This window comes from Eimeria maxima, genomic scaffold (genome assembly GCF_000499605.1).
Source record: "Eimeria maxima Weybridge genomic scaffold, Emw_scaff461, whole genome shotgun sequence".
NCBI lineage: Eukaryota > Apicomplexa > Conoidasida > Eucoccidiorida > Eimeriidae > Eimeria > Eimeria maxima.
In genome coordinates, this window is record NW_013566522.1 from 1 (window position 1) to 26,563 (window position 26,563).

At 52.0% G+C, this 26,563-nt stretch overlaps 3 protein-coding genes across 3 annotated transcripts; 1 reads left to right on the forward strand and 2 right to left on the reverse strand.

The window, feature by feature from the left end:
- Positions 1 to 2,053: 2,053 nt before the first annotated feature.
- On the reverse strand, positions 2,054 to 9,361 carry EMWEY_00034020 (hypothetical protein, conserved; the record flags this gene model as incomplete). Its single annotated transcript, XM_013481911.1, has 10 exons — positions 2,054 to 2,229; positions 2,394 to 2,505; positions 2,987 to 3,318; positions 3,731 to 3,806; positions 3,909 to 4,320; positions 4,541 to 5,186; positions 5,362 to 6,157; positions 6,780 to 6,903; positions 7,421 to 7,523; positions 8,311 to 9,361. 10 exons carry the CDS (start codon positions 9,359 to 9,361, stop codon positions 2,054 to 2,056), a joined length of 3,828 nt encoding a protein of 1,275 aa, XP_013337365.1.
- A 987-nt stretch (positions 9,362 to 10,348) lies between these two features.
- EMWEY_00034030 (mpv17 / PMP22 family domain-containing protein, putative) lies at positions 10,349 to 13,282 on the forward strand (the record flags this gene model as incomplete). The annotated part of the gene is made up of 3 exons (XM_013481912.1): positions 10,349 to 11,312; positions 11,865 to 12,525; positions 13,105 to 13,282. 3 exons carry the CDS (start codon positions 10,349 to 10,351, stop codon positions 13,280 to 13,282), a joined length of 1,803 nt encoding a protein of 600 aa, XP_013337366.1.
- Positions 13,283 to 14,526: 1,244 nt separating this feature from the next.
- EMWEY_00034040 (hypothetical protein, conserved) lies at positions 14,527 to 20,534 on the reverse strand (the record flags this gene model as incomplete). The annotated part of the gene is made up of 7 exons (XM_013481913.1): positions 14,527 to 15,285; positions 15,568 to 15,726; positions 16,025 to 16,800; positions 17,237 to 17,557; positions 17,715 to 17,891; positions 17,997 to 18,560; positions 19,019 to 20,534. 7 exons carry the CDS (start codon positions 20,532 to 20,534, stop codon positions 14,527 to 14,529), a joined length of 4,272 nt encoding a protein of 1,423 aa, XP_013337367.1.
- Positions 20,535 to 26,563: the final 6,029 nt, after the last annotated feature.

A 26,563-nucleotide genomic window follows, 5' to 3' on the forward strand; every position in this document is an offset into this window, starting at 1 on the left:
AATATATATATATATATATATATATAGCACACCATGACAAATGCACAGGGCCTTCTTAGAACCGGATGCCGTATGGTGTATACAGAACCTAATGCGAAGTTACCGTGGAGGAGCAACACAGATGCAGTGAAATGAACAGCACGACGAGCAAGCATAAAAGTCGAAGGCACATACACGGGGGGAGGTCAGGGCCACAAAAGAGCAATGCAAAACCGACAGCAACAGCAATGGTGTCAACAACAAAAAGAGCAGCAGCAACAGGAATAAGCAACAACAACAGCAGCAACAGGAATAGAAACAACAGCAGCATCAACGCCAGCAGCACCAGAATCAGCAAGGAAGGAGCTCCGGGTGTTCTCTCCTTGGGTCTAGCAACGGCCAAATTTTTAATTCGCAACTGGCGAATTGTTCTCCCCTGCAGCTTAAGCCCAACAACAGCAGAAACAGCAGTAGCGCAATGAAGACACGTAGGTGGGTCAACTGTAACTCCTGCCGAGAAGCGCCAAACGCCAGCAACAGTTGAACAACGGCAGTAAATGAACACGTGAGAAAAGCAAACAAAAGCAAACGGCAGCCTTAGCAAAAACAACCAAACAACGTAACGAAATGTTGCACAAAATCCAAATACGGCAGGGCCGAAAAACAAAAAAAAACAACACCAACAACCAACATCAATATGCATAAATGAATAACGGCAGCGAACAATATCCCAAAGCCCGACCCGCCACTAATACAAACAGCAGCAACGAACAAGAGACAACAAAAACCGGCAATGAGAGGCAAAACGCAACACAAAATAAATGACAAACCACCTACATCAAAAGGAAACAATAGCTATCGTTACCAACACAAACAGCAGCAACAACAGCGCACCTGCTTTCGTTCCATCGCTGGAGGGAGGGGCAGTTTATTTCGCTCTTCGTCTTCAAGCCGGGACAAAATGGCGGCTTGGGTTTTAGGAGACAGCCGACCCCACACACCCAAAGAATGCTGCGGCGCAAACAACAATATTCATATGCTAGGGTTGCCGATGCTGTTTCTGTTGCTGCTGTTCCTACCGCTGCCGCTAGTGCTTCCACCTTTGGTGCTGCTGACGTTGCTGCTCTTGCAATCTCTGCTGCTACTGCTGCTTCCGTCGAGGATGACCAGTAGCGGCCGAGGGTCAACTGCGTGCAGCTCTCACGAGAGCCAACGCGTGAGCAGCTACTACACGCATGGGGATATTGAAGCTTTCAATGCGCTCCTTTAAAATGCTCCCCAACTTGCGACAAAATCGATGCGGCACGAAACCCTTCACATGCCCTTCGGGAAGCAGGGTAGCTGCATGCCACCAATACCACCAGCAGCAACAGCAGCAGTACTAGTACCCGTAGCAGCCAAGCAGCAGCTGAAGTAAACGTGACAGGCACGTTGGTTTTGGCCTGGGCAAAGCTCTCCATGAACCGTGCTCTAGCACCACATATGACAGCTGCCGCAGCAAAGCCAGCCACAGCAACAATGCAGCAGGAGCAGCTGAGGACCAACAGAGGAGCGGTAAACAGCATTTCGTGCCTTGCCTGTAGCGGTCTCATTTTTGTTCCGTGGTGGTACTCCTGCTGCATGCAGCCCCGACAGAAGCCTTAGTAAACCTTCAGCTGCAAGAAGAGAGAAACAGGACAAGAAGACCCCACAGTACAAACTGGAGCAACCAAATAGCCGCACTCTAATACAGAAGAAAATGCAAAAGGCCCATGGAGAGGGTTTTCAGCTAAGGAGGTCACACAGATGACAGAGGGACAAAAGCAACAGAAGCCGAAGATAAGGAGGAAGACACACGGAAGAGCAGCAGCAACGAGAAGGAAGCAATTGAACACCCACCCAACCAAACAAACAGCCAGCCACAAAAACAAACAGTTGCAGATGCAACGCACTGCTTAGCTCCTGCAAACGTCCCTTTATGGCGCCACATGTAGCCCCGAAAAAGGCAAAGTCTATCGCTGGCTGCTGCTGAGCTTGCTGATGTTGGTGGTTGTGCTGCTGTCGCAGCTGCAGCAGCAGCAGCTGCAACAGCAGCTCAGGCTCGAGCAACCCTAGTAAGCGTATCGATTTCCGACAAGGCAGAGGTTCTACTGATTTTCGTAGCTTGTTCTGCTGTTGCTGTTGTTGCTCGGCCTGTTGCTGCTGCGATTTTGACCGTTGCAGCTGTGTTTTTTGGTGCTGCACCTGCATCATTAGGATATTTTTCAGCATCTGCTGTTGCTCACCGCAAACTGGCAACGAGAAAGAGCAGCACAGAAGCTTCGCAGCAACAGTAGAGGTTGTTGCTGCTGCTGGTCCTAGCCTCCCCACTGTAGCAGGCAGGCAAGCAGCAGCACGGGCGAAGAGAGCGTCTGTGAGCTGCTGCTCCCACTTACGCTGCAGCTCCGCTTGTGTGGTACCTACATCTGCTGCTGGTGCTGCAGTATCTGCAGACGGCTGGGAGAGTGTGGCAGTGGAGGTGAGGGCTTCTGCCACTGCACACACAGGCTGCAGCAAATACATAAACCCCAAGCCAGCAATCACTCCTTCTCAGTCTCAGACGCAGAAACACCGGAGGCGGTAACATCCAAGGGTATTTGCTACCAACACATGGGAAGGGATATGCTAGCCGTGCAGCAGCCCTGCGGCACCCTCAGCCGCAGCAACGGGAAACGGGCTGTGTATACAAAGAAGTATTTATATGCTCCAGGTGTAAAATACCCTGGCTGGCAGCGAAGAGGCAAAGGCTAAGAGTTGCAACAGCAGTCGCAGGCGCAACGAGGAATCTTTCAGTCCGCTCCCGCTATACAATACAAAGGCCTTCGCATGCACACAACAATGTCTAGACCCTACACCTCAAACCCTAAACCTAAGCTCCTGCGGAGTAGAGTATTTCAATCCTTGACAGCAGACACTTGCGGAGAGCTGCAGCAGCTGCAACCTCAGCAACCCCAACCTCAGCAAAAAAATAACAGCAGCATGTGCTCACCGTCGCCAATTGTTGAGGTGTGTAGAAAGGAATTGCTGTGTACATACACCCGAAGGCCTGCTGCAGCAGCTCTAGCTGTCCATCCCCCACAGATGCAATAAACAGCAGCAGTTCCTCTGGAGGGAAGGAAGGCAGCAACAAGGTTCCTCGCTGCAGCAGTTTCCCCTTCAGGGTCTGTTGTAGCTGGCGCAGCACCTGTGAATGCTGGTGCTGCTCCTGCGGTTGCGGCCGCAGGCTGTACAGGCACACGGCCACCTCCCGGGGTTGCAGTACATCTACTAAAGCGACAGCAGCGTGAAGCACAGACGACAGAAGCTCCTCGGAGAGGGATCCTGTGGGTAGGAGACATCTAAGAGTAAGTAAGGAAATAACGGCGGCAGTGGTTTCCTGCTGCTGGTGTTGGTGCTGTAGATTTGCATGAAGGCCTTCAAGAAGAGAAGGGGTTAGTAGGGCCAGATGGCATGGGCGCAGCAAAGAAGCCTAAAAAGCAGCAGCTCAACAGGAGAGAAAATAGACGGGCACGATAGAACAAAAGCACGAAGGAGGGACAATGGGTCAGCTGGAGACAAGAAGAATGACAAAGGGAGCCAAAGACGACCAACGAGAGAGCCAGATGGGCAGGCACGCAATAAAGAGACAAATGGAAAGATACGCAAGGAGTCAACTACAGCATGACACCGACAACGGAAAACAGCGATATACATGTAGAAAAACAAATGGGGAAAAGGACAGTGAGGGACACACCGGGGCAGAAACAAACAAAACAACAAACGCCAAAGGCAACGACAGCAAACCGAGCGACGGTGAACTGCCTTATAGGCTGCACGCAAGACCAAGGCAGTAGGCCAAAGCAGAGGGCAAGGAAAGAGGAAACATATGGTGCACGAGACAAACATGAAGGAGACACCACAGCAGTCCTCACTCCTGCAAGCATCACGAGAACCGCTGCCGTCTCCTTCAAAGGTCTTTCCTTCTGCTGTTGCTTCAGCAGAAAATCCAAAAGAGACAGCTGCTGGAGGCGCAAAGAATGCATTGATTGTCGCAGCTGCCTAAGCTGCTGTCTCAGCTGCTGCTGAAGCAGCTGCTGTTCATTATCCTTCTGCTGCTCTCGTTGCTGCAGCAGCAGCAGCTTGCTCCGCAGGCCACGACGCTGCCGCTGCAAACTTCTGTAAAGGTGAAGGAAGGCAGAAGCTCGGAAAGCTGCTGCTGCTGCTCTCCATGTTGTTCCTTGCTGCTGTGGCTGCAACTCCTCTCTGCTGCAGGTAAGTAGCAACTCCCACGCTTCTGCGTGTTGCTTCTGGGCAGCGAGAGGCGCATCAAGCTGGTGTTGCAGGCTAAGGGGAAAAGGAGCAACAGCAGCAGCAACAACAGCTGCAACAGCAGAGGTGCAACTACATTTCTCGATTGGGAGGAAAGTGCGTTTACATGCAGCCTGCCGGTTGCTGCCAGTGCTCTTGTTGATAATGGTGCTGGTGCCTATGTGACAGCTGGTCTCCAAACGCCTGGTGCTGACCAGGCAGAAAGGTTGAGGCAACTATTCACCACACGTCTCACCTGTTCAATTCTATAAAGCTGCGCAGGAGTAGCAGCGCAACAGAAGAGACAGAAGACGAAAAATGGAAAACCGAATCTGTCGCTGCTTGCAGAACCGAAAGGACAGGGCTTGCTGGGACGGCAAGGGCTGCTGCTGGAGCTGATTGTGCCTCTGCTGCTAATCGGGAACCACCCGAACCTGCAGCGGCGGCAGCACCAGGAGCAGACGTTCCAGCAGCAGAAGCTCCGGGGCCCAGCAGCAACGCCGCCACCTTTGCTTGCTGTTGGGCAGTGCGCTCCTGCTGCTGCTTGAGAAACAAATACGCATCCGACCGCTGCTGCTGTTGCACCACAACAGCAGGCAGAGGCGTGAAGTTCGCCGCAGCAGTAAGCTGCCATTGCAGCAGAAGTTCCTGTCCCCACTGCTGCATACCCGCCCCGAACGAGGCTGCGCCAGGAGAAGCAGCAGCAGCAGCTGCAGCAACGCCGTAGGGAGCAGGACATGAAGGGACTATTCCATACGTCTTGCTGCTGCTGCACAGCAGTGAGAGAACCCGCAACCGCAGGGCAGCTTCCACTGGACTGCTGCGGTTGCTGCTGCTGTTGCTGTTGCTGTCGCCGCTGCCAGTGTTGTTGCTCGTTTGAGAAACGTGCAGCCAAAGCCGCCCTGAAGACACAAACAAATACATGATATAAAACAGCCCAACAATAGCAGCAGCAGCTACTGCATCAACAGAAAAACGGCGGTAAAAACAGCAGAAGCAGCAGACGCGACAATTGCAGCGGCAGCATCAGCAGCTGCACATGCCGTTTGAGCAGCAGCAGCAGCACGTTGCACTCACTTATGCCCTCATAGACTGTCTCTGCCAAATGTTCCTGCTCCTGTAGCTGCCACATATACTGTTGTTGTTGCTGCTGTTGCTGTGGCTGCTGCTGACTACTAAGTGCCGCAGCAAGAGCGAGCCTCTCTGGGTTGCCGATGCCAAAGAGTCGCAACAGTGCAAGGAAGAAGAACAGCATCTCCTGAGGTGTACATATACCCCAAAGGTGCTGCTGTTGCAACAAGGCGTCCAGAAGCAGCAACACTAGAGCGTCCAACTCTTGCCTATACGTTCTGTAGAATTCCTGTACCTGTTGCTGTTCCTGCCCCTCTTGATGAAGATGCTGCGGTTGCTGTTCTTGCTGCTGCAGCTGTTGTTGCATAGCGAGCGAATTTAGCTGCACAGAGAGTGAAATGTCCCTCAACACTAAGGCCTCCGTTAGGCGGAACATGCTGTCAAGGGGCAACATTTCCATGCTGTTGGTGCTGCTGCAACTTTTCTTGAGCGCCACTGTGACTTTCTCGATTGCTGCGGTAATTGCAGCGGCGAGCCCCAAAACTTCGGGTGTATCTGCAGCTTCAACGGAGCCGGGGTGAGTCTCAATGTGAACAGGGGCAGGAGAAGATATGCCGTCTCCTCCCATTTTTCCTGTTGTTGCTACTGCTGCTGCTGTTGCGACTGCTGCTTGCGTTGCTGCACCTGCTGCAGCACCAGAATCAGGGGTGGCTGCTGCAGGAGGTGCAGGCACCAGCAGCACAGCGACGCCCTTGGGGAAGAAGGCTGCATAGGCTGCTGCTTGCAGCACAGAGCATGTTTGCTGTAGCAAAGGCAGCAGCAGCAAGCGAATGAGGGACTTGTACGTACAGGCGAAGCCCGTGACTTAGAAATACAGGAAGAGGACAAAAAAGGGAGGAAGGGGGCGGCCAGCTAAGAAAGCGGTGACAGAGGAGAGAATGGACAAGAAAGAAAGAAGGCAGGAAGGAAACAAAATGGAAGAAAGAGGGCAACAGGAGGAGCAAAACACATAACAAGGAGCAAACAGAGGGAGAAATGAGAGGGTACAGAAGAGGCACAACAGACGTGCTAAACAAAGGAAGCAGGCGCCAAGAACAGGAGATAACAAGAGAAGAGAGCAGGTAGAAGGCAAAGGAATGCCGATGGAGACAAAACGGGAAAACGAGTGACAAAAGGCGGCAAAACGAGAGTACACCCAAGGCATATGCAGCAGGGCACTCGACAACTCAATGCAACAGAGGACAACCCTTCCGAAAAATGGGAGAGACAAAATTAGGAAGACTAGAACAATAATGCAGCGTCTAGGGTACATAGGCAGCATATCCGCTTTTCACAAGACAGGCGAAGCGGGGAAAGCCGACACGGGAGCGCTTCCAGCGTCGCCTAAGCATTAGCCCATGTAGGGCTGCTGCACACCGACGCACTGCAGGAGACAGGCTTTGGCACTGCAGCATTCGCCGCAGTAGGATAGAAGACTTTTCCGATGGAAAGACAGATGCAGCAGCAGCGGCATCAGCAGCACCGTTAGCTGGTTCCAGAAGATGCTGCCTGAATGGACATGCAACATGCACATGGGCGCAAGAGCTTTACTGCTGCTGCGGTTGCTGTTGCTGCTGCTCTGGTGCATGTAGAGGCAAATAGGAAGATATGCGAAGGCAAAGACGAAGAAATGGAAACAAAGGGTGGATGGGAAACACACAAGCATGTAGACTAGTCTACATGCCTGTGTCTTTCCCATCCACCCTGTGTTTTCATTTCTTTGTCTCTGCCTTCGCAAAGCTAAGAAAACGACAGAAGCATGGGAGAATGAACAGAAATGAACAGAACTGAGAAAGAACTGGGTAGCCCCAAGACAGAGACAAAGAAAAAGATGAGTGCTGCGGAAGCGACAACAGTAGAGCAATAGACAAAGACAGACGCAGCACCACCCAGAACGACAGACAGACGAAGAAACGGAAAAGGAGACAACGGCTAAGGCAGAAATAACCAGAGACAACCAGTAGATTGGTTGCAAGCAGCAGGAGGGGACAAAAGGGGACAGAAGGATAGAGGGGATTAAGCCCACCTGTACACAGAAACAAATAAAGAAGACAAGACAGCAGCAGTGCTGCTCTCCAGCGGCTCATCCGCTAGACACGAAAGAAGTATATGAGAGACTGAACTCAAGCCTAATAACAAACAAAATGTTTTTGTACTTGCCTAACATAGGGCGTGGGTGTTGCATGCAATAATATCTTTCAAATAAAACGCAGACAAAACAAAGCGGGGAAGCAAAACCCGAGATGAAATACCAGGAAGAATGGAAGTAAATGGGGGAATTTCGATGAAACAAAAGAAAACGAAGTTAATGCAACGCCAAGTAAAGAAATGCAGAGGGACAAATTAAAGGGACAACAAAGGGGACTGGCACCGGGACAGCTGAAGCTGCTCGCTTTATTCGGTTGTAAAGCAGATAAACAAGAAAACGAACAGATTAATGAATAAATTAAGACAAGCGGACAGTTGAAGAAATAAACGAGCAGGTGACCTCAGGATAGAGTATAAAGGTACAAAGAAAGACGGAGACGAAGACAAATACAAAGCCAGATAGAGAGAGAGAGAGAGAGAGAGAGACAGACAGACAGACAGACAGAGCGAGAGACAGGCAGCCACAGATATGGAGATAGGGAAAGACAGCGAAATTAAAGAGACAGACAAACACGAAGACAGAAGGAAGTAAGCAAGGACAGAAACAAAGAGAGAGGGAGAAAGAGATCGACGGAAACACATATATACAGCAGCGCAAAGAGGAATAAATATAGAGTTAAAGGCACGAATCAAAAGAGGCAATCAAACAGCCGCACTCAATGCAGCAAATACTACATTCACAACACAAGTGCAGAACTTGCTGCACGCAGCTGCATGCAGCAGAGACTGCAGCATGCAGCATAGACAGCAGCATACAGCGCTGCTCACCGAAGTTCCCGAGGGCAGCAACGAGCGTAGCGCATTCCCCAGGGGTAAACGGAAACTGCTGCTGCTGGTGGTGGTGCAGCTGCTGCAGCGCCACCCCTACAGCCGCCAAGAGCCGTTGCACCTGCTCGTCCCTCTGGGGAGGGCGCAGCAGAGACAGTAGCATCAGGCCAGCAGCCAGATGCTTGCCGCTGTAAGGCGGGGCCTGCTGTTGCACCGGCTGCTCAAGTAGCAGCAATGACTCTTCTGCAGCAGCAGCAAGGCAACGCCAGTCTCCCCTGAGGTATGCATGCCTTATTCTTGCTGCAATGCCTTCGCCGTTGTTCCTCTGCGTTGCTGCTGCTGTTGCTGTTGTGGCGGCTGCTGCAGCTGTTCCTTCTGCTGCTTCTTCGGCTGCGCTTGTTGCTACAGTTGTTGCTTCGATCGTTGAACCTGCTGCTGCAGTGGCAACAACAAAGGATGCTGCTTCATCTGATCCTGGGGCCGCAGCGAATGCCTCTAAGCATTGGGGCCTGTACAGCACCCGATTCAGCTGCTGCTGCTGCAGCAGTCGCAGCGCCTGCTTCTTTCCGTGTTGCCTATGCTGCGGTGTTATGGGGGTTACTATAACTGGCGCAGTATTTGCCCTTGGAGTGCAAGGCGCAGTAGCAGAAGCGGGAGCAGCAGCTGCTGCTGCACCAACGTAGTATCGTAGACTGTTGGTTTTGAAGCAATCAACCGGAAATACATGCCTTGAGCCCGCTGCATCGCATGTCCTTGTAGCAGGTGTTGTGTAAGTAGCAACTGTTGCTGCTGTTGCTGCTTCGGCTTCTCTTGCAGAAGCTCCTGCCCCTGGTCGGCCTGTCAGCGGTTTTCCTACAGAAGCGGCGCATGCCCAAGCAGCAAGTCTACCAATGCGCTGTGTTGCCACTATGGCAACACAGCTACAGGAGGAGGAAGAGCAGCACGTGTTGCTCCTGTTGCTGGAGTGTGCAACACCACATGGGCCAATGAGGGGTAACTGCCGCTGCCCATAGAAGGCAGACACCCGAAGAGGGACAGATGCCGCCTTCATTCGCAAGCCCTTAACCGCAAACCCTAAACCCTAGGGCCAGGGCCGGTAGGGCCCCTTAGCCCGGCATCGTGAGCAGCCGGTCTCGACTTTAGATGAGGGGTTTTTAAGAGTCTTCTTTGTGTTTTTTGTCTGTCTTTTGAATGAGAAGATCTATTTTATATATCTGTAGCTCAACCTATACTCCTTGCTCTTGAACTGATTATATAGGGGCCCCCCTCAGGAACACTTCACCGATCAGCAGCATCGGCAGCAGCAGCAACGGCAGCGGGCCCCACACCAACACAGCAGGAACAGTCGCCATTGGAATACTTCGTTGCAGCTGCTGAAACAAAATAAAGAGGACGCCAGCTGGGTTTCTAACGATCAACAACAAGTTCAGGCGCTGTCGGCTGCTGCTGTTGCCGTTGCTGCTTCGACTGCAGTTGCTGCCTCCGCTGCTCGTTTCCGGTACACTTCCCCGAGCATCACCGCAGACGCCTTCCGTGTCTTATGGCCTCGTGGTATCAGCCTCATAAACAGCAGCTAAGAGCAGGAGAAGCAGCAGCAGCAGGTGTAACACGGCACGAGGCCCGGGAGGGGCCCTAAATACACCAGCTGCTCTTGAGGCAATCAAGGTTTACAGGTATTTCGCTACTTTATTCTCTCTGCTGGTGCTGCACCATTTTGAAGCAACATCCTTAACCACCTGCTGCAAAGATCTACGACCTAGGGCAGCACAGGCCGTCCCCAGCAGGAACAGCAGGCAAAGCATCTGCAGCATCTGCAGCAGCAGCACCAGCAGCAGAGACATCAGCAGTATCTGCTGCTTCCTGTGGCCTGCTGCTCCCCCTCCATAAGCAAAGCCATGGGCACTATTGACCTCCGCCTCGCACCTGCGGCCTGCTGCCGCTGACGCCGCCGCAGTTTCGCCGCCGCCGCAGCAGCAGCATCAGCAAGAGCCGGAGCAGCAGCACATGCTGCTGCTGCTCTCTCTGTCGGTAATACAAGATGTGGGGCCGCTCGCGGCCTTGCAGGAGGGTAGTAGCAGCAGCAACTACTGCACTTGCTGCTGCGGGTGCTGCTGCAGCGCCAGCTGCTGCAGCACCCGCAGCAGGTTGCCCTCTGGGGTGTGCATGCAGGGTGCTTCTGAGCCAGCCTTCCAAAGGCCTCCGGGGGCTCATTCTGCAGGAGCGTTTCCCTTTGCAGCAGCAGCAACGGGTTGTGGGCTCTTTTCCTCCAAGCCTGCTCTACGCTGCTCCTGCTACTGTCCCCGCTACTGCTGCTGGTGATACTGCTGTAGGTTGGTTCCCATCACTTTGTTCTTGCTCCCGTTTTTCGACAGCAGCAGCGGTCCCCCAGACATCATCCGTGAACGAAGGAGGAGCAGCAGCGGGGGGAGCAAGAGCAGCAGCAGCGGGAGGAGCAGGAACAGCAGCAGGGAGCGGAGCAGACGCAGCGTCAACTGGAGGAGCGGGAGCAGCAGGAGCGGCAGGACGGGAGAGTTGCTGGTGGTTGCAAGGTTTGCTGCGCTGGCGTCTGGGCCGCCGCAGCTGGAAGCGGCAGCTGCAACGGCAGCGGGATCAAGAGAAGGAGAAGATCGTTAGACTTCCTTTGGGGGTATCAGTTGCTCTTGAGGCACCTATCCCCTGCTGCAGCAGGCTTAAGAGAGATGTGCTGCTGAATGCTGCTGCTGCGTTGCTGCTGTTTGCTGCCAGCGACGTCATGGCCCAGCACCTGCAACATACACAGGCCCATAAACTGCAGCAGCAACAGCAGCAGCAACAACACTCGCAGCAGCAGCAACAACAAGAGCAACACCAGCAAAACCACCCACGACTGCAACATCATCATCAACAGCAACAGCAGCAAGAGTGTGGAGCAGCACATATCCCCCCTCCTCTCAGCAGCACTTTGCGACAGCTGGATATGGGCCGAACAGTTGCTGTGGGGTTGGAGGGCGTCATTGTGAATGGTCCGTGTTGTGTCTCCTTTTATGATACTGCTCATCTGTTTCTGTTTGTTGTATGTCCCCTTCTATGAATTTACCTGTCTCCTTGTCTTGTCTGTTATGTATCTCCGTTTATGAGTTAACCTGTCCTCATTATTTTGCTTGTCTACTGTTTTTCTTGTGTGCTCTTTTCATGACTTGTTGTGCCTCTTGTCGTAGGCTGTGTGTTGCTGTCTCCCGTGTGTCTGTGTCCGCCAGTGTGTCTGTCTCTCTGTCTATGTGTCTATCTTCTGCCACTGTCTCTTTGATTCTTTGTCTCTGTCCCCTTTTCTGCTTCTGTCTTTGTCTCCCTGCCTGTCTCTTTCCTCGTCTTTTCGTGTCTCCGTGTCTGTGTTTTTGTGCTTGTTTGAACCTCGATATGTCTCCTCTCCTTGTTTCTATATCCCTGTGTGGTCTCTGCACTGTCACTACACTACTCGACGACTGTGTTTTTGTCAACTTTCTCTTGTTTCTTGTCGTCGGCTGATTGCAGACTGTTACATTGTGCTTGTCGTTGCTGCTCCGTGTCTGCTGCAGCGCTGCTGCTGACACCGATGTACCACAAGCTCGAAGCAATGCTAGCCCATAACAACGCCCCACTCAAGCGCAGCAGCAGAAGCAGCCGAAGCAACAACAGCAAAGGTGTAACATCCGGCCGGTTGGCCTCTGGGCAACGCATGAGTGCTGCCGCTACTGTGGCAGGACCTGGCGCAGCATCGACCGCAACAGCAGCAGCCGCAGCAGCAGTACAGCAGCAGCGCATGCGGGCAAGCCGCATGCTGTGGTTGTTGAGCTTTTATCAAGTGCTGGCGGTGCAGATTGTTGCAATGCCTTTTAGTTCCTTTTCTTTTCTCTTTATGACTCCACTTCTCCGCTTCGCCTGTTCTAAAGTCTTTAAGAACACCAGCCAGCAGCAGCAACAGCAGCAAGCTCGTTTGGAGGCAGGCGGCCAGCAACTGCAGCAGCAGACGCTAGGGCAGCAGCAGCTGCAGACACAGCCGCAACCCGAGCAGCACGAAGAACAACAGCAGCAGGAACAGCAGCAGCAGCAAGCTTTGAGGTGTTGGGCGAGCTCTGCCCCTGCAACAAGTTGCTGGGCTGCTGTGGTGGAGGGTGCGGAAGCAGTTCGGTGTCACTTTCGAGAAATTTACGTTGCGAGTCTCATTGTGTGGCCATTGTCGGACTTAATAAACTTCAGGTATATAAATGTAAAGTATAGCAAAAGAAACAAATAGAAACAAAACAGGAGTGCATACACCCCAATTCAATGTGTATAATATATATATGTGTCGTAAACAAACAACAGGCAAACAAATGCAGTTAACAGACGCAAGCAAACATATCTTTCTAGTAAACACGTTGTAAACCAGCGCAAACAAAACAATCTTATGACGGACAAACTACTACACTATAAGCCTTGGGTCTCAACCAGCGAAACCGAACAGATACGGAGGAACATATCATAAAGGCAAACGCATCCTAGCATGCACAAACCAACATATATTGACCTTGTGGTGCAAGGCTCCCCAGGTGCAGGGGGGCCTGCCGCTGGTTCTGCTGATGCCATTGCGGCTGTTCTGTAGTAGCTGCTGCCGCCGTTTTCGTCGCTGTAGTTCTGCTTGGTGCTGATGCTCTTGTTGATGTAGTCGTACCTGCTGCTGCTGCTTCTGGTGCTGCAACTGTAGCTGCTGCACCTACAACAGCTGCAGCTGTTGTTGGATTGCAGGTGTTGGGGATCTTGCGCATGCATGCAAGCATACGCTGTTTGTTTCTTCAGGTTCGTGCCGTTGGCGCTGCGGCCTGCATGGGACTCGTTGTTAGATTTCGTGTGGGCTGTCTATCTCTCCTATGCTGCGCATTCTGCTCCAGCACCGCTGCTGCAGCAAGAGCAGCAAATACCAAACGAAGCAGCAGCAGGACCAACAGGTACCGCTGCTGCTGCTGCCCCTCACTGAAACAGGATGCAGTGGTAGCCTGTGTTCAACCCCGCAGCGACTGGCGCTGGCGTTTGCCTGGTGCAGTTGCGCTTGTAAGAGCTGCAACATGCTGCAGATGCATGCATCATATGCAGCAAAGCAGCGGCTGCTGGGACAGCAGCAGCTGCTGCTATTTGCTTGCATAGGAAATAGACAACGCGACAACCTGGCACTTACAGCTGCTGCTCTTTCTGCTGCTGAGGCCTGCGTTTGCTAGACAGTACGGTTGCGCGTTATGCAGCAACAGCAACGCAGCATCAGCAGCTTTGTATCCCGAATACAAGACGGTTTTGTTAGAAGGCCGATAGATGCAACTAAAAGAATAAAGCAGGAACACCTTTATGTGCGGTTAGTCGGCTTGGGCCCGCTGTGGTGCGGCCCTGTGCTGCTGTGCTGGAGCTCTCCTGCTGCTGCAGTGAGCAAGCGGCAACAGCTGCTGTTACCGCAGACAGGCGGCAACAGTTGCTGCTGCAGCGAGCAGGCGGCAGCAGTTGCTACTGTAGCTGCAGCAGCTCATCGCATGCAACGCGCCGCTGCAGCTGCAGCGGCAGCACTCACTGGTATATTGCTGCAGCACGCGGGAGGCAGCAGCAAGGCCGGCTGCTGCAATGTACGAACTCTCAGCTGCTGCTCCAACTGAAGCACAGATATAGCTAAGAGCTGCTGCAGCAAATATACCTAGAAGCATTCCCAATTACCTGCAGCAGCCAGACGGCCTGCGGAGGCAGAAGAAGCAGCAACGAAACATCTTGGCTTCTGCAGCTACTGCTGTGGTTTGGTGGGAATACAGACGACACTGCAGCTGCTACTGCTGCTGCTGCTGTCATTAGCGCGGTGTCTGTACACCTCCATTCCCTGCTGGGCAGCCTCCCTGCAACGAAGCACACTCTTCTTCAAGTTCCACTCTTCAGTATCTAGACAAGAAACACCTACGGCTGCACCTCTGCGGTGTTGCTGCAAGGGGACTGCAGCAAGACTGGATGATGCTGCAGTTTTGACTAGCGAGCCCATTCTGTTGTTGCCTCTGCTGCAGCTGCAACGCCTGCTGCTATGGATGCTGCTGCTGCTGCCTTGCGTCAGGCTGCTGCTTGTGACGATCGCCACGTGGGTTGCGGTTCTGTCGGTGCTGTCGACGCAGCAATTTCTGCTTCTGCTGATGTTGCTGTTGTTGCTGCTGCTGCCTAGAAAATACATATTCAACTGCTGCCGGTGACGGTCGCATGCTATGCCAGCGGGTTGCGGTGCCGTCGATGCGGTTGCTGCTGCTGCTGTTGCTGCAGCTGCTGCTGCACACCGCCGCGGGATGCGTTGCCGAGAGGCCTCCTGCGATGTCTTGCGGGAGGTGCTGGCGCGGAAGGATTACTAACAGCAGCAGCAGCTGCTGCTGCTGCTGCGGGGGGGAAGGCTGCCCACACATTTGTCCGCGCCTGCTGCTGCGATGCATGTTCTGCTTGGTGCTGCTGCGGTTGGAGCTGCTGTTGCTGCAGCTGTTGTTGTTGCAACTGTTGCTGCTGGAGCTGCTGTTGCTGCAGCTGTTGTTGCTGCAGTTGCTGTTGCTGCAGCTGTTGTTGCTGCAACTGTTGTTGTTGCAACTGTTGTTGTTGCAGCTGCTGTTGTTGCAGCTGCTGTTGCTGCAGCAAATGATGTTGTTGCTTCAACTGTTGCTGCTGCAGTTTTTGCTGAGGCTGGTGCTGCTGTTGTTGCTGCTGGTGAAGGTCAGTCGTGTGCTGCTGCAGAAGGTCTATAGCTTGCGGTTGCTGCTGGCGTTGCTGCTGCTGTTGCAGCTGCAAATGCTGCTGTAATTGCTGTTGTAGATGCTGCTGCAATTGCTGTTGCAGTTGCTGTTGCAGCTGCTGCTGGAGCTGCAGCTGCTCTTCACTGGAGACTCTGCCTCCTCCGTCCACCTCAGTGCTACCGGCTTGAGCGGTATGCAGTTCTTTCTGCCGTAGCAACAGCAGCAAACACTGCCGCACCTGCTGCGCCTGAAACAGCAACGGAGCAGCACCAGCACGGCAACAGCAACCGTAAGTCAGCAGCAAGAGCACAACAACCGCACAGCACCAAGTAACCAAGTAAACAGTAGCAGAAGCAGCAGGGTACATGGAGTACCCCAATCCGTAACTGAAGGAAGCGCCGCTGCCTAGAACATGTGGGAAATGTTGAAAGCAGGCAAGAGCAGCAAACAGCAGCAGAAGCAGCGACAGTGCAGGTTGGGCATCAAAGTGACTCAAGAAACGGCTTAGTATCATTGTTGCAGTTCTTACCGTTGCAGCAAACGTCTCCACCTTCTCTTTCTGTTGCTGCAGAAGCGCATCTCTAGCCCGGAGTTGCTGCAGCAGGAGTTGTTGCTGCTGCTCGTGCTGCTGCTGCTGCAATTCCCTTGCGCTGCGTTCCTCGCGCAGTTGTTGCAGCACCGCAGTGGCCTACAGCACAACAGTGGCAGCAAAAAGCTTTTTACACTGAAGCAGCAGCAACAGAGACGGAGGATGCAAGGGTTCCAAATGCCATTATGCATACACCGTAACCTTTCGAAGACAAGCAACAACAGGAGCAGCAGCAGCAGCATTGCAGTGGCAGCAAATGCAACGGAGAGATACACCTGACCCCAAGTGGGAGGGGGAGACTAGCCAACCAAAACGACATAAGAGAGACATATAAGCAAGCGTCAAGAGACGGCAGCAAACGAGGGGACGCAGATAACCTAGCCAACAAACGACTAACCTTTAAAGATAAGGCAGACAGAATGCCTTCGCGCTGCTGTAGCTGTTGCCGAAGCAAAGTCCTTTCACTTTTCAAACCTCCTAACTCCCGCTGCAGTTGCTGCACTTGTTGCTGCAGCTGCTGCACCTGAGCCTGATGCAAGTCCCCACCAGATACATCTGCAGCGGCAACACCATTCGAAAGCTGCTGTAACCCAAGCTGCCGTGTCTGTTGCTGCAGCATGTGCAGCAGCATCTGATGTTGCTGCTGCTGCTGGCGCTCTTGCTGCTCCTGATCCTGCGCCGTTTCTGTCACTGCGTCTTCAATGTCCTCTTCAAGTGCAACAGCAGCAGCAGCAGCAGCAACTGCTTCTGCTGCTGCTGCAGCAGTTCCAGCTGCTGTTGCATTGGTGTTGGGGGAGGCAACAAGGGACTCCTCCAGAGAAGCAAGGGAAAGGCGAAGCACCCTGCTTTCTGCTGTTGCTGCTGCTGTTGCTGCCGCTGTGCTCTCAGCCTGTACTTCCGAACTGGTGCTGAGGTTGTCTTGCAGTCCCTTATCAGCAGCGTCTGCTGCTGTTGCTGAATACTGCTGCTGTGGCCGGCGGTCGTGCTGCTGCTGATGTTGCGGCTGCTTCGGGTCTACGAAAATGTAAAGGTGATCATAGGTGCAAACAGCAGTAACAGTATCTAAAGCTGCTCCGCCAGCACCGCAATCTGTTGCTGCTGCTACAGCAGAGAGGCAACTCGGAAGGGAGACAGATATCCACTGGCGACTCGCAAGAGACATGCAAGACGCCGCTGCAAGCAAAACACATAAAGAGCACAACTTCTTTATGTGTTGCTGTTACCGGCAGTAGCAGCAACACCACCAGTAGTTGTAGCAGCAGAAGCAGCATTAACATTGACATAATCAGCAATATCAGCAGCCTGCATTCACGTGTACCTGCAGCAGGCGGAGCCCTAAAAAGGAGCAAAAAGTCGCGAAGGGGGAAAAGCGAAGTGCTGGAGACACAAACATGACAAAGTTCAAACCCTAGCCTCTTATACTGAACCAGCCCCAAACTCCAAACCCTAAACCCTAGACCCTGTCTTTCGGAGGAGACAAGACGCGAGAAACAGCAGCAAATAAATTAAACAGCAGCACAGCAGCAAAGTCTGCTGACCGCATAACACAAGACACAAAACGAAAGGACTACTCACCCTTTACAACCTGAGGTGTCTGGACAGCTGTTACCGCTGCTGCTGCTACTGCTGCTCTTCAGAAATTTCCATCGTTTATCTTGTAGATCAAAGCACCACAAATCATCCAATAAAGAGCAGCCTTGTTGCTGTCTATCGCTACACTCTCTTCCCCCAAACAAGTACAACAATGTGTTGTCTTTCGATGCCGCAACACAGGGATCCTCCCTAATCGTCGGCTCCTGCTGCTTCTCCAGCCGCTGGTGCTGCTGCTGCAAAGGAGAGCCTGGTGCTGCTGCTGCTGCTGCCGAGGTGTACAGCAGCTCTACAGTGAGGGTCTTAAGGTTTAACTCAAGCAAGCGGTTCTCTCTGCCTTCTGATGGAGCAAGCGAGACAAACGCAAGAAAGCAAACACCTAAAGACCAACTGCAGCTGCAGACAACTGCAGCAGAAGCCACAGTCAGCAGCAGGAGCAGATATGCCAGCACCAGCAATCGCAGCAGCAGTAACAGCAGCAGTTTCCACCCGCTTACTACCACCAGCAGAGGAAACGGAACAGAAGCAGAAGAATGAGTCCAAGGAGTTGAAGACCCAAGTTTGACTCGCCGGCTGTTGCTGCAGCAATGCCTGCTCCGAATCTTCCTCCTCTCCCTGCTGCTGCTCTGCGCAGATATCCACATGCAGCTCCTGCCGCTCCCACAGCCCCGTCCCTGCAACGCCATCGACAGCAGAGACAATGCAGACAGCAAACAAATAGCAAACAAAGGGCCATCATGCAGCAAAAGCAGCAACAACAGCAGCAAGAGAGAGCGTACCAACATGGAAGAAGAATATCTCCTTGTCTCGTAAATTTCCCCTCGCATCAATTCCTGAAAACACTGCCAGACGACACTCATGGGGTCTGCTGCTGTTGCCGGTGCTGGTGTTGCTGCTGCTGCTGCTGCTTCCACCACCACTGCTGCTGCTGAGTGTTTTATCGGCATCGTGCTCTGCTTTTTGTCTCTCGTTTGTTTGCTCCTCGTCATGTTGCTGTTGCTGCTGTTGCTCCACAAGTGGAGATGGTGCACCGGGGACAAGGTCTTCGTCTGCAGCAGCAGTACTTGCCTCTGCTGCTGCTGCTGCTGCTTTTTCAGATTCAGAAGCAGCAGTGACACCTGGGCAATGCGTATCTGAGGCGCAGCTGCTGCCCTCGTCATTGCTGGTGGCAACGATACCTTCAGAAATAGACGCTGCAGATGGTTTTGCTGCTGCTGCTGCAGCAGCAGCAGCCGTCGCTGCTGCTGTTGCCATACTTGCAGCAAGGAAGACGGCGCTGTGCATAGAGGGAGCGCTGCCTCCTTTAACCTTCAGCGGTACCCACATAGCCTCCGAAGAAGAAACTGCAGCAGCAGCAGCAGCAGCAAAAGCACCAAAAGCAGCAATGCAGAACAAGACCCCAAACGGCATACAGAGAACGAACGGCAATCTAAAAATGCAACAACGAGGAAAACTGGGGACCAACAGCAGCAGCAGCAGCAAAAGCGGCAGCAACAGCAACGGCAATGACGTCGCCTCTTCCTGCCAAGACAAGGATGAAGGCGTATCTTGGAGCGCCACCGTCGTCATATACCATTGAAGAAGCAGCAGCAGCAGCAGCAAAAGCAGCAGCAGCTGTTGCTGCTGCTGTTTCCCCAGAAGAGAACACAACATAACCAGAACGCAACTTCCCTGCAACTGGAGCGGCTGGACCAGCAGCAGCATTCTAAGCAGCAGCAACATCAGCAGCAATGCCCGCAACAGCAGCATATCACCAGCAACATCAGCAGCAACATCAGCAGCGGCAGCAGCAAAGAGGTACCTGCTTCCAACTTGGAGACACAAAAGTGGTTGTCTCTCTGCTGCAAACGGAATATAGAGCCACAGGCGCAACCCGTATACTGGGCAGCATCGCTGCAGCTGCTGCTCTTGATGCTGCTGCTGCTGCTGATGCTGTTGTTGCTGTCCAGCGAATGTATGACAGTCATATCTTCCCAAGCTGGTTCCGCAACTGTGAGTAGCTGCTGCACTGGGCTCCGTGCTGCTGTTGTTGCTGCTTCAGCTATTGTTGCTGCTGTTGCTGCGTTCTCGCTGCGGCATCGCTGCAGCAGCTGCTGCTGCCGCTGCAGACATGCGGGCACAAATTCAGCAGCATCGGGGTTTAAGGCACAACCATCACCTACCAAACCTTGGTGCAGTCGCTGCTGCTGCTGCTGCTGTCTGGAGGCAGCAGCGGCTTGAAGATCTACAAGTGTCGACAGTATGGAGCCCTGCTGTTGCTGCTGTTGCTGCTGCTGCTGTTGCGTACGCTGGGGCAGCTGCTGTACCTCCAAGAGGTGCTGTTGCTGCTGTAACTGGCGTTGCTGCTGGTTCTTCTGCCTCACCTGCTGCTGCTGCAGAAGCTGCTGCTGCACCACCTGTTGTTGCAGCACCTGCTGCTGCAAAATCTGTTGCTGCAACACCTGCTGCTGCAGAAGCTGCTGATGCAACACCTGCTGCTGCAGCTCAGAATCTTCGGCCAGCCACTGCTGCTGCGCTTCGTGGCGGCGTCCTTCGCCGGTGACCCTTTGCTGCTGCTGCTGCAGCTTCTGCTGCTGTTGCAGCAGCAGCAGTTGCTGTTGGACTTGTTTCTGCTTGAGCTGCAGAAGCCTCGCATCCCCCTGCGTGTGCTGCTGCTGCTGCTGTTGTTGTTGTTGTTGTTGGTGCAGCGGAAGACGGCCGACTGCCGCAAAATTATGGGAGAGGTCCTCGAACCCAGGAGGAGTTGTGGCAACAGCAGCAGCAGCAGCTCTTTCGTGTTGCTGCAGCAGTAGTTGCTGCTGAAGCTGCTGCTGTAGTTTCTGCTGCAACTTCTGTTGCATTTCATCTTGCTGCACCTGTTGACGCAGCTGCTGCTCCCGCTGCTGCTGTTGCTGTTGCTGCTGCTGCTGCACTGCCCGCAGCTGCTGCCCTGCAAATACGCCCAAAGAACGCAACCGCCTTTCTAGCTCCCCTAGGGCCCCAAGGTTATCATCGGCACTCTGCTGCTGCTGTAGCTGCTGTTGCAATTGCTGCTGTAGGTGCAACAGCTGCTGCTGCGGTTGCTGCGGCTGCCAGTCCAGCTGCTGGAGCTGCTGCTGCTGCTCGTCCCGCAGGTCTTGCTGCTGCTGCTGTGCCTGCTCATAATCTTGAAGGGATGGCTCCCCGCCCCTTTGCCTTGAATCGTCCTGCTGTTGTTGTTGTTGTTGCTGCTGCTGCTGCTTCTGTTGCTGTTGCTGTTGCTGCCTGTGGATATCTAGGGCCTCTGTGAGCATCCACAGGGCCTCCCCCTCATCTCCTGCACCTGCATCCGGATCCATTCCTGCTGCCGGTGCTGCTGCTGCCTCTGGTTGTTGTTCTGATACTTCCGTTGCTCCCGACGCTGCACGTGCTACTGCTGCTGCTGCTGCTCCTAGGCTGAAACGAAGCGCTGCTGCTACACTGCTGCGTTGTATGCGATGGGTCGATAAATTCTTACTATACGCAACAGCTCATAGTGCTGTTGCTGCTGCAACGCCTGCTGCAGCAACCCCGAAACGAGTAGCTGTTGCTGCACACCTGTGGCAGGGCTGCAGCAAGGCCATTTAATCGGCCTAGCCGCGGCGTCTACCGCGCCTGAGAGATGCGTCTGCTGCTGCTGCTGTTTGCGGTTTTTGATCCTCCTGCTGCTACTATTGAAGTTCCTACTGTGGCAAATACGTTATAATATGGCTTCAATAGGCAGCTATGGGATGTAACTAAACCGACTGGAGGTTAGGAGCCGTCCTCGGGTTACAGCTGCAGCAGGTTGCTGCTGTAGTTGTTGCTGCTATTGCTGCCACTGAAAACTAGACAAGAAGCAGCGAGAGAGCAGCAGCAACTGTTCTTGCTATCGCTATGAAGAGGGAAAAGGGTCGTTGGCGCTGTGGGAGACTCTCGAAGCCGAGAGAGACGGGTCGGACGCTGCTGCAGCAGCAGCTGCTGCTGCTGCCGTTGCTCCTGCAGGAGATGTATTCCTCCGGGCATTCATAAGGATGTAAGGTGTCAAATGGATAAGGCGAGAGCAGCAGCAGGAGGAGCAACAGGGGTGTGTACGTACGAGGGCCACCCCACGGACCAAAGCAACAGCAGCAGGCGTTGTTGCTGCAGCAGCTGCTGCTGCTGCTGCTTGGTTTTCTGCAGGTGAAGAATATAAAAGACTAAGCAGGACTCAAACACATCTTGGTGCTGCTGCTGAGTGTGCAGAAAAGCAGAAGAAAGAAGAAGGGATCTGCGGGAGGTGCCCATATACACCCCAGCTGTTCCACAGCGGCAACGGTGGCGGTATACATACAGCTGCTGCTGCAACTCTCACGCACACACACCCCTCGCCTCTTTTTAACTTTAAATGTAATTGATTTAAAGAGGCAAAGACACGAAAGCACAGCACAAATGCAACGGAAGGATCTGCCTTGGCCTCCTCGTGGGGGGCGGCGTTGGTTGTGGCCACTCTGTCTCAAGCAAGCCTCCACCTCCTCTGGTCTTTCCTGTGACTTGAATTTTCCTGTGCCTTTTTCTTATCTGTTCATTCTTAGGGACTCTTTTTAATGCTTCTGGACCCAAAAATGCTCCTTAACAGCGGGAGATGCAGCAGTTTTTAATAGCTCTTTGGGTGGTTTGTCTGTCTTTTGATAACAAGGGTGGGGGGAGGGGTAAGGGGGGGGTTTATTCACCCGTTTTTCTAGCCACACGGGTAAGAATGGGCTTTTAAATAAGCATATGTATACATTTTTATTGGCATTATGCTCCTTTGGTTAGGGGAGGGCTGCGCAGTCTCCTGCTCCTGCTGCTCCTGTCACTCTTGTTTGCTGCTGCTCTTTTCAATTGGCGCTTCTCCATTGGGAGGATGCTTGCTTTCTCTCGTTCTGTAGTCTTGTTTTCTATATGTATTTACTCCACTATTGCCTTTCCACCAGATCTCCTCCCCAGATTGCATTCATGCAAGCCAGACGAGCCAGTTGCTACACGCTGGCACGAGCAGAATGCAGACAATGTAAATACCAACTCTCAGTTGGAACGTCACTTAATTATCTATTTAGCTAGCTACTTGGAGTTGGATACAGAATGAGGGCTCATTATTGCTGTCGATGGTGTGAATTTATCCTTCTTCGGAGTGCCGTATAACAAGACCTTGCACTTAGTGTGAAAGGTATGTCATGGAGACCTCATCAAAGCAGTCTTGGAAGTTGCAGTGGAGTGGAGGCGCTTACCAGTCATTTAAAAGCAGCAGAATTCCATCTCTAGTCCCCAGGCGTCCTGTGCACAGATACTAGAGCTCCTGAAGCGGTGCGTGGTAGATGCTGTGTCACGGGTTGAGATGCATCTTGGCGCAACCGGTCGGGCAGGGCGTCCCAAATGCAAAAGCAAATGAACATTCTTAGCTATGTGCACTAACGTAATAGGCAATTTATGAACACTTCCTGCGTGGGATATTTCAGCTCTCGCCCTGAAACACTCTGAGTACTAGGCAATTATTTGGTGCCTCTGCGGGTTGTTAACCTTCTGCTAGAGCGTCATCCTGGCTGCTGTGCCACTGGCATCGCTTGCTAGAAACGAAAGCCTCTGGAAAGAAGGGAGAGCGAGCGCAGGGAACGGTGTCTGGTGTCGGATGAGGCTTTTGCTGACAGTTTTTCCATTCTCTGCCCGAACAAGCTGTTTCTCCTTCTTACGTAGCTTATTAAGAGAAATGGACATGCAGGAGGATACATGGATGGTGTTGCGGTAGTGTAGTGCGAGGCTGAACGTCTTTGCGAATGCACAAAGTTCACCTCCGAATGGGCTTTATCTGTTCATTAAATATGGTCCGATCCGCACTGCAGAGACAGGAAGCGCTGTGAAAATTCTGTGTACAAAGCTCAGACAGTCTTTTGCTTTCACAAGAAACAACTCGTCATTTAGCAGCATCCTTGCCTAATCTTGGCAACTCGCCTGCTTGCCCCACGGTTGTCTTCCAAGATGCGGGCGTTGCGGGAAACAAAGTTGTGGCTGCCCTAGTTTGATACGTTGCGCGGGCCTACCAGAGCGTGGCTGACCTGCTGGTTGTGTCGTTTATTACGCACTGCATCTGAAAGTGCTGTTGTCAATTGTTCCAACATCCGCTTTTCGTCGGATGTTAACTGGACCAAATATACCCAAGCCGCAGTTTTCGTAAGATCATCGCGGAGGGGTGTATACACCTTCCGTCGTTCCCCGGAACATCTCGGAGCTGCGTAGTATCCTATTTGTCCTGTACCCTTCGCACGACTTCGGCACTTCTTAAAGTGCAGAATGTAAAGCGCTTGAGGGGGGCTGACACAGTCTCCCATCGCTTTCTAATACATTCATCTCGATAGTGCAGGGCTCATGCGCGTCTTGTAGTATAGCACCCATGGCATGTCGAGGATTATGCCGTGGTGAACCGCATATCCAACTCATATCTCCGTATCATGGTACTGAGGCCTTTTGTGAAAGGCGTATGCCCTTTAAGCTCATAGTATTGCCAAGCTGTTCGTCTTTTGCATCAACTGCAAAAAGCAGGAGCAGATAATGCCCCAATGTGGTAATGCGCCTCTGCTTCGTTGCTTCCTATATCAGACCACTTCCGATCCTGTGGCAAGGAGCTTTAAGAGTTTCCGAGCATTAATACGAACTTGTATAGATAGAGTACTAAGCGAATGCCAATATACGACAGTGACTAGTGCCTCTGTCAGCCGAATCATACAGCTACACGTTGCGTTTGGGTCCTAACGTGCCTCCACCCATTTTGTATGTTCGTTGAGCTGGCCTGCAACCACCTCTGCTTCTCCAGTTCCTTAGTTCCTTATATACATCTGCTCTCTCATAGTATATGACGTGGATTATAACAAATGAAGCAAATGCGCCTCTGCAGAACTCCTCCAGGCCTTCTAAATGGTTTGCTCCCTTGCTTTTGTCGGTTTTTCCTGTTCACCCCTAGAGGGTAGAGACGGATTACTCTCCATTGGGCAATGAAAGTGAAATACTAAGATTGACAAGGGCTTTGGATTTATTATACAGAAGATGTTCTTTTTTGTATAGACATACATTTTTGAATTATAGTCCTTACTATTCGCTGCTTTGCTGCTGCCCTATTACAGCTAGTGACAGTCCTTAGGTAAGCTCAAAGAATGCCACCGCATACAGCACCTCATAAGCATACACATAGAGGACAATAACTCTGTGAGTTTCTTGGCCTTAGAAGAATAAACCCTCCAGTGCCAAAAACGATACATCATCACAATACAAATTCCTCACACACCTCAATAGAAAACACGTTTTGCTCCCGAGCGTCTCAAGCCCCTAACAAGCTCTCATTGTTTTAGAAGTTTCTGCTGCTATGTAGCAGAAACTTTTCTTATTTGGCGTAGCCCATTTTGCATTAACGGAAAATACTTTTGAATAAACAAAGGCGTTGCCTCATACCAGTGTAGAGGACAGCGGAAGCTGCTGCTGCATGCAAGTTGATAGCAGCTACTAGCAATAATTCGTCTTCTACTTAATAAGAATGAATAACTACTTTGTTTCTCTTGATAATCCGTTGAATGTGTTTGTATTCATATAAGCAAGCCGCAGACGACGCCGTACGAACAACCCCACCCCTTCTGTTGCTACTCTTAGTTTCGGTGCAGTTTATACCTTTTTCTTTCGTTTTCCAGATTTATTTGACCTAGTCTATCATTTGTTAACAAAAAAAGAGGAATAGGGCTTAGGGTATCGTAAGTCATCATCTGCTTACGATTCCGGTGTTCATACACCTCGCCGGCAGACGGACTGCATCCACGTCTTATATCTTCTCTTCCCCCATTGTTATAACTTGAATTCTTGTGTTTTAATATATTTAACTATATATTCTTCTCGTTAAAAAGACCTAACACGCTGCAACGTATCCCTGTATTCCCGTTTCAGCCCCTGTACCATATACGACGCCATAAAGATCTGGTGTATCCATCTTGTTCTGCTGTTTTTATTTCTAATTATTTTTCTTGTAAGGAATGCGATTACTCTGTACATTCCATATATATGGTCAGCAGGAATACTACCCTAAGGATCCTCAGCAGCAGCAGCAGCAGCAATAGCGGCTGCTGCCGCTGTTGCTGCTATACAGCAGTCCTTTTCATTGTAACTCTGTCTTGGGCTATACGATGACATACGCTGTGGAGGGAGACAGCTGCAGCAGCAGCTGCTGCTGCAGCTCCAAGTGCTGCCGATCCAGATGCTGCTGCTGCAGCCATCATCACGCAGCTGCAGGTACACTAGGGTGTGCTGGTAAAGCAGCAGCAGCAACAGCATCATCACCTACAGCAGGATCAGCAGCAGGAGGAGGAGCAGCAGCAAGTGCAGCAGCAGCAGCAGCAGCAAATCCTTTGCTTCGCCGTCGTGTGCTTGAAGTTTGCCAACAGAAAAAGAAAGTGCCGTTATTAACAGCTGCTGTTGAGGAAGCTGTACGTCGTTGTTGCTGCTGCTGCTGCTGGGAAGCAGCAGCAATTCCTCCTGATCAGCGCAGCTTCTATTGCTGCCTCTGCATGCAAATAAGAAAAAGAAATGATTGTATCTTTTTTGCTTCCCGTTGGGTAACGAACTTACGAACTTTTGCTGCTTTTACGGACCCTAATGATGCTGCTGCTGCTGCTGCTGCAGAGAAGGAGGCAGCAGAAGCCAGCAGCAGCAGTAGAAGTAGTAGTAGTAGCAGCAGCAGCAGCAGCAGCAGTTGCAGCAAGGATGATGGCTCAGGAGGAAGTGGCAGTCACAGCAGTGACAGCAGAGGAAATGCAGCAGCGGCAGCAGCAGCAGCAGCAACAGCAGCAACTGCAGCAGCAGCAGCAGCAGAAGCAAATTGGGGAAGCAAACATAAATTATTTCTTCTATGGAAGTTGTTGGGCTTATTAAGGGCTGCTTTCCCCTTGGCGTTAATATTCTCTGTCTTTTATTACGTAAGATAATCCTGCTGCTGCTGCTGTTGCTGCTGTTGCTGCTGCTGCTGATAATGGTGATATTGCTACAGCTGCAGTTGCTGCTGTTGCTGCTGCTGTATCTGACGTTGCTGCTGCTGCGACGCGTCTGCTGTTACTGCTGCTCTCTATTAAGGAGATTGTGCTTCTGCTGCTGCTGCTTCTGTTTCTGCTGCTGCTGCTGCTGCTGCTGCTGCAGAGCTACGGTGTATCGGGACCACTGCCACAGGTGCTGCTGCTAGTGGTGTTGTTTTTTAGTTGTATTCCTTTTGCTAATTTTGTTTCTGCTCTTGTAAGACTAAGAGAAGGTAAGACAATTATATATATAAATATAAATATATAAATATATAAATATGTATATTATATATATATATATATATATATAT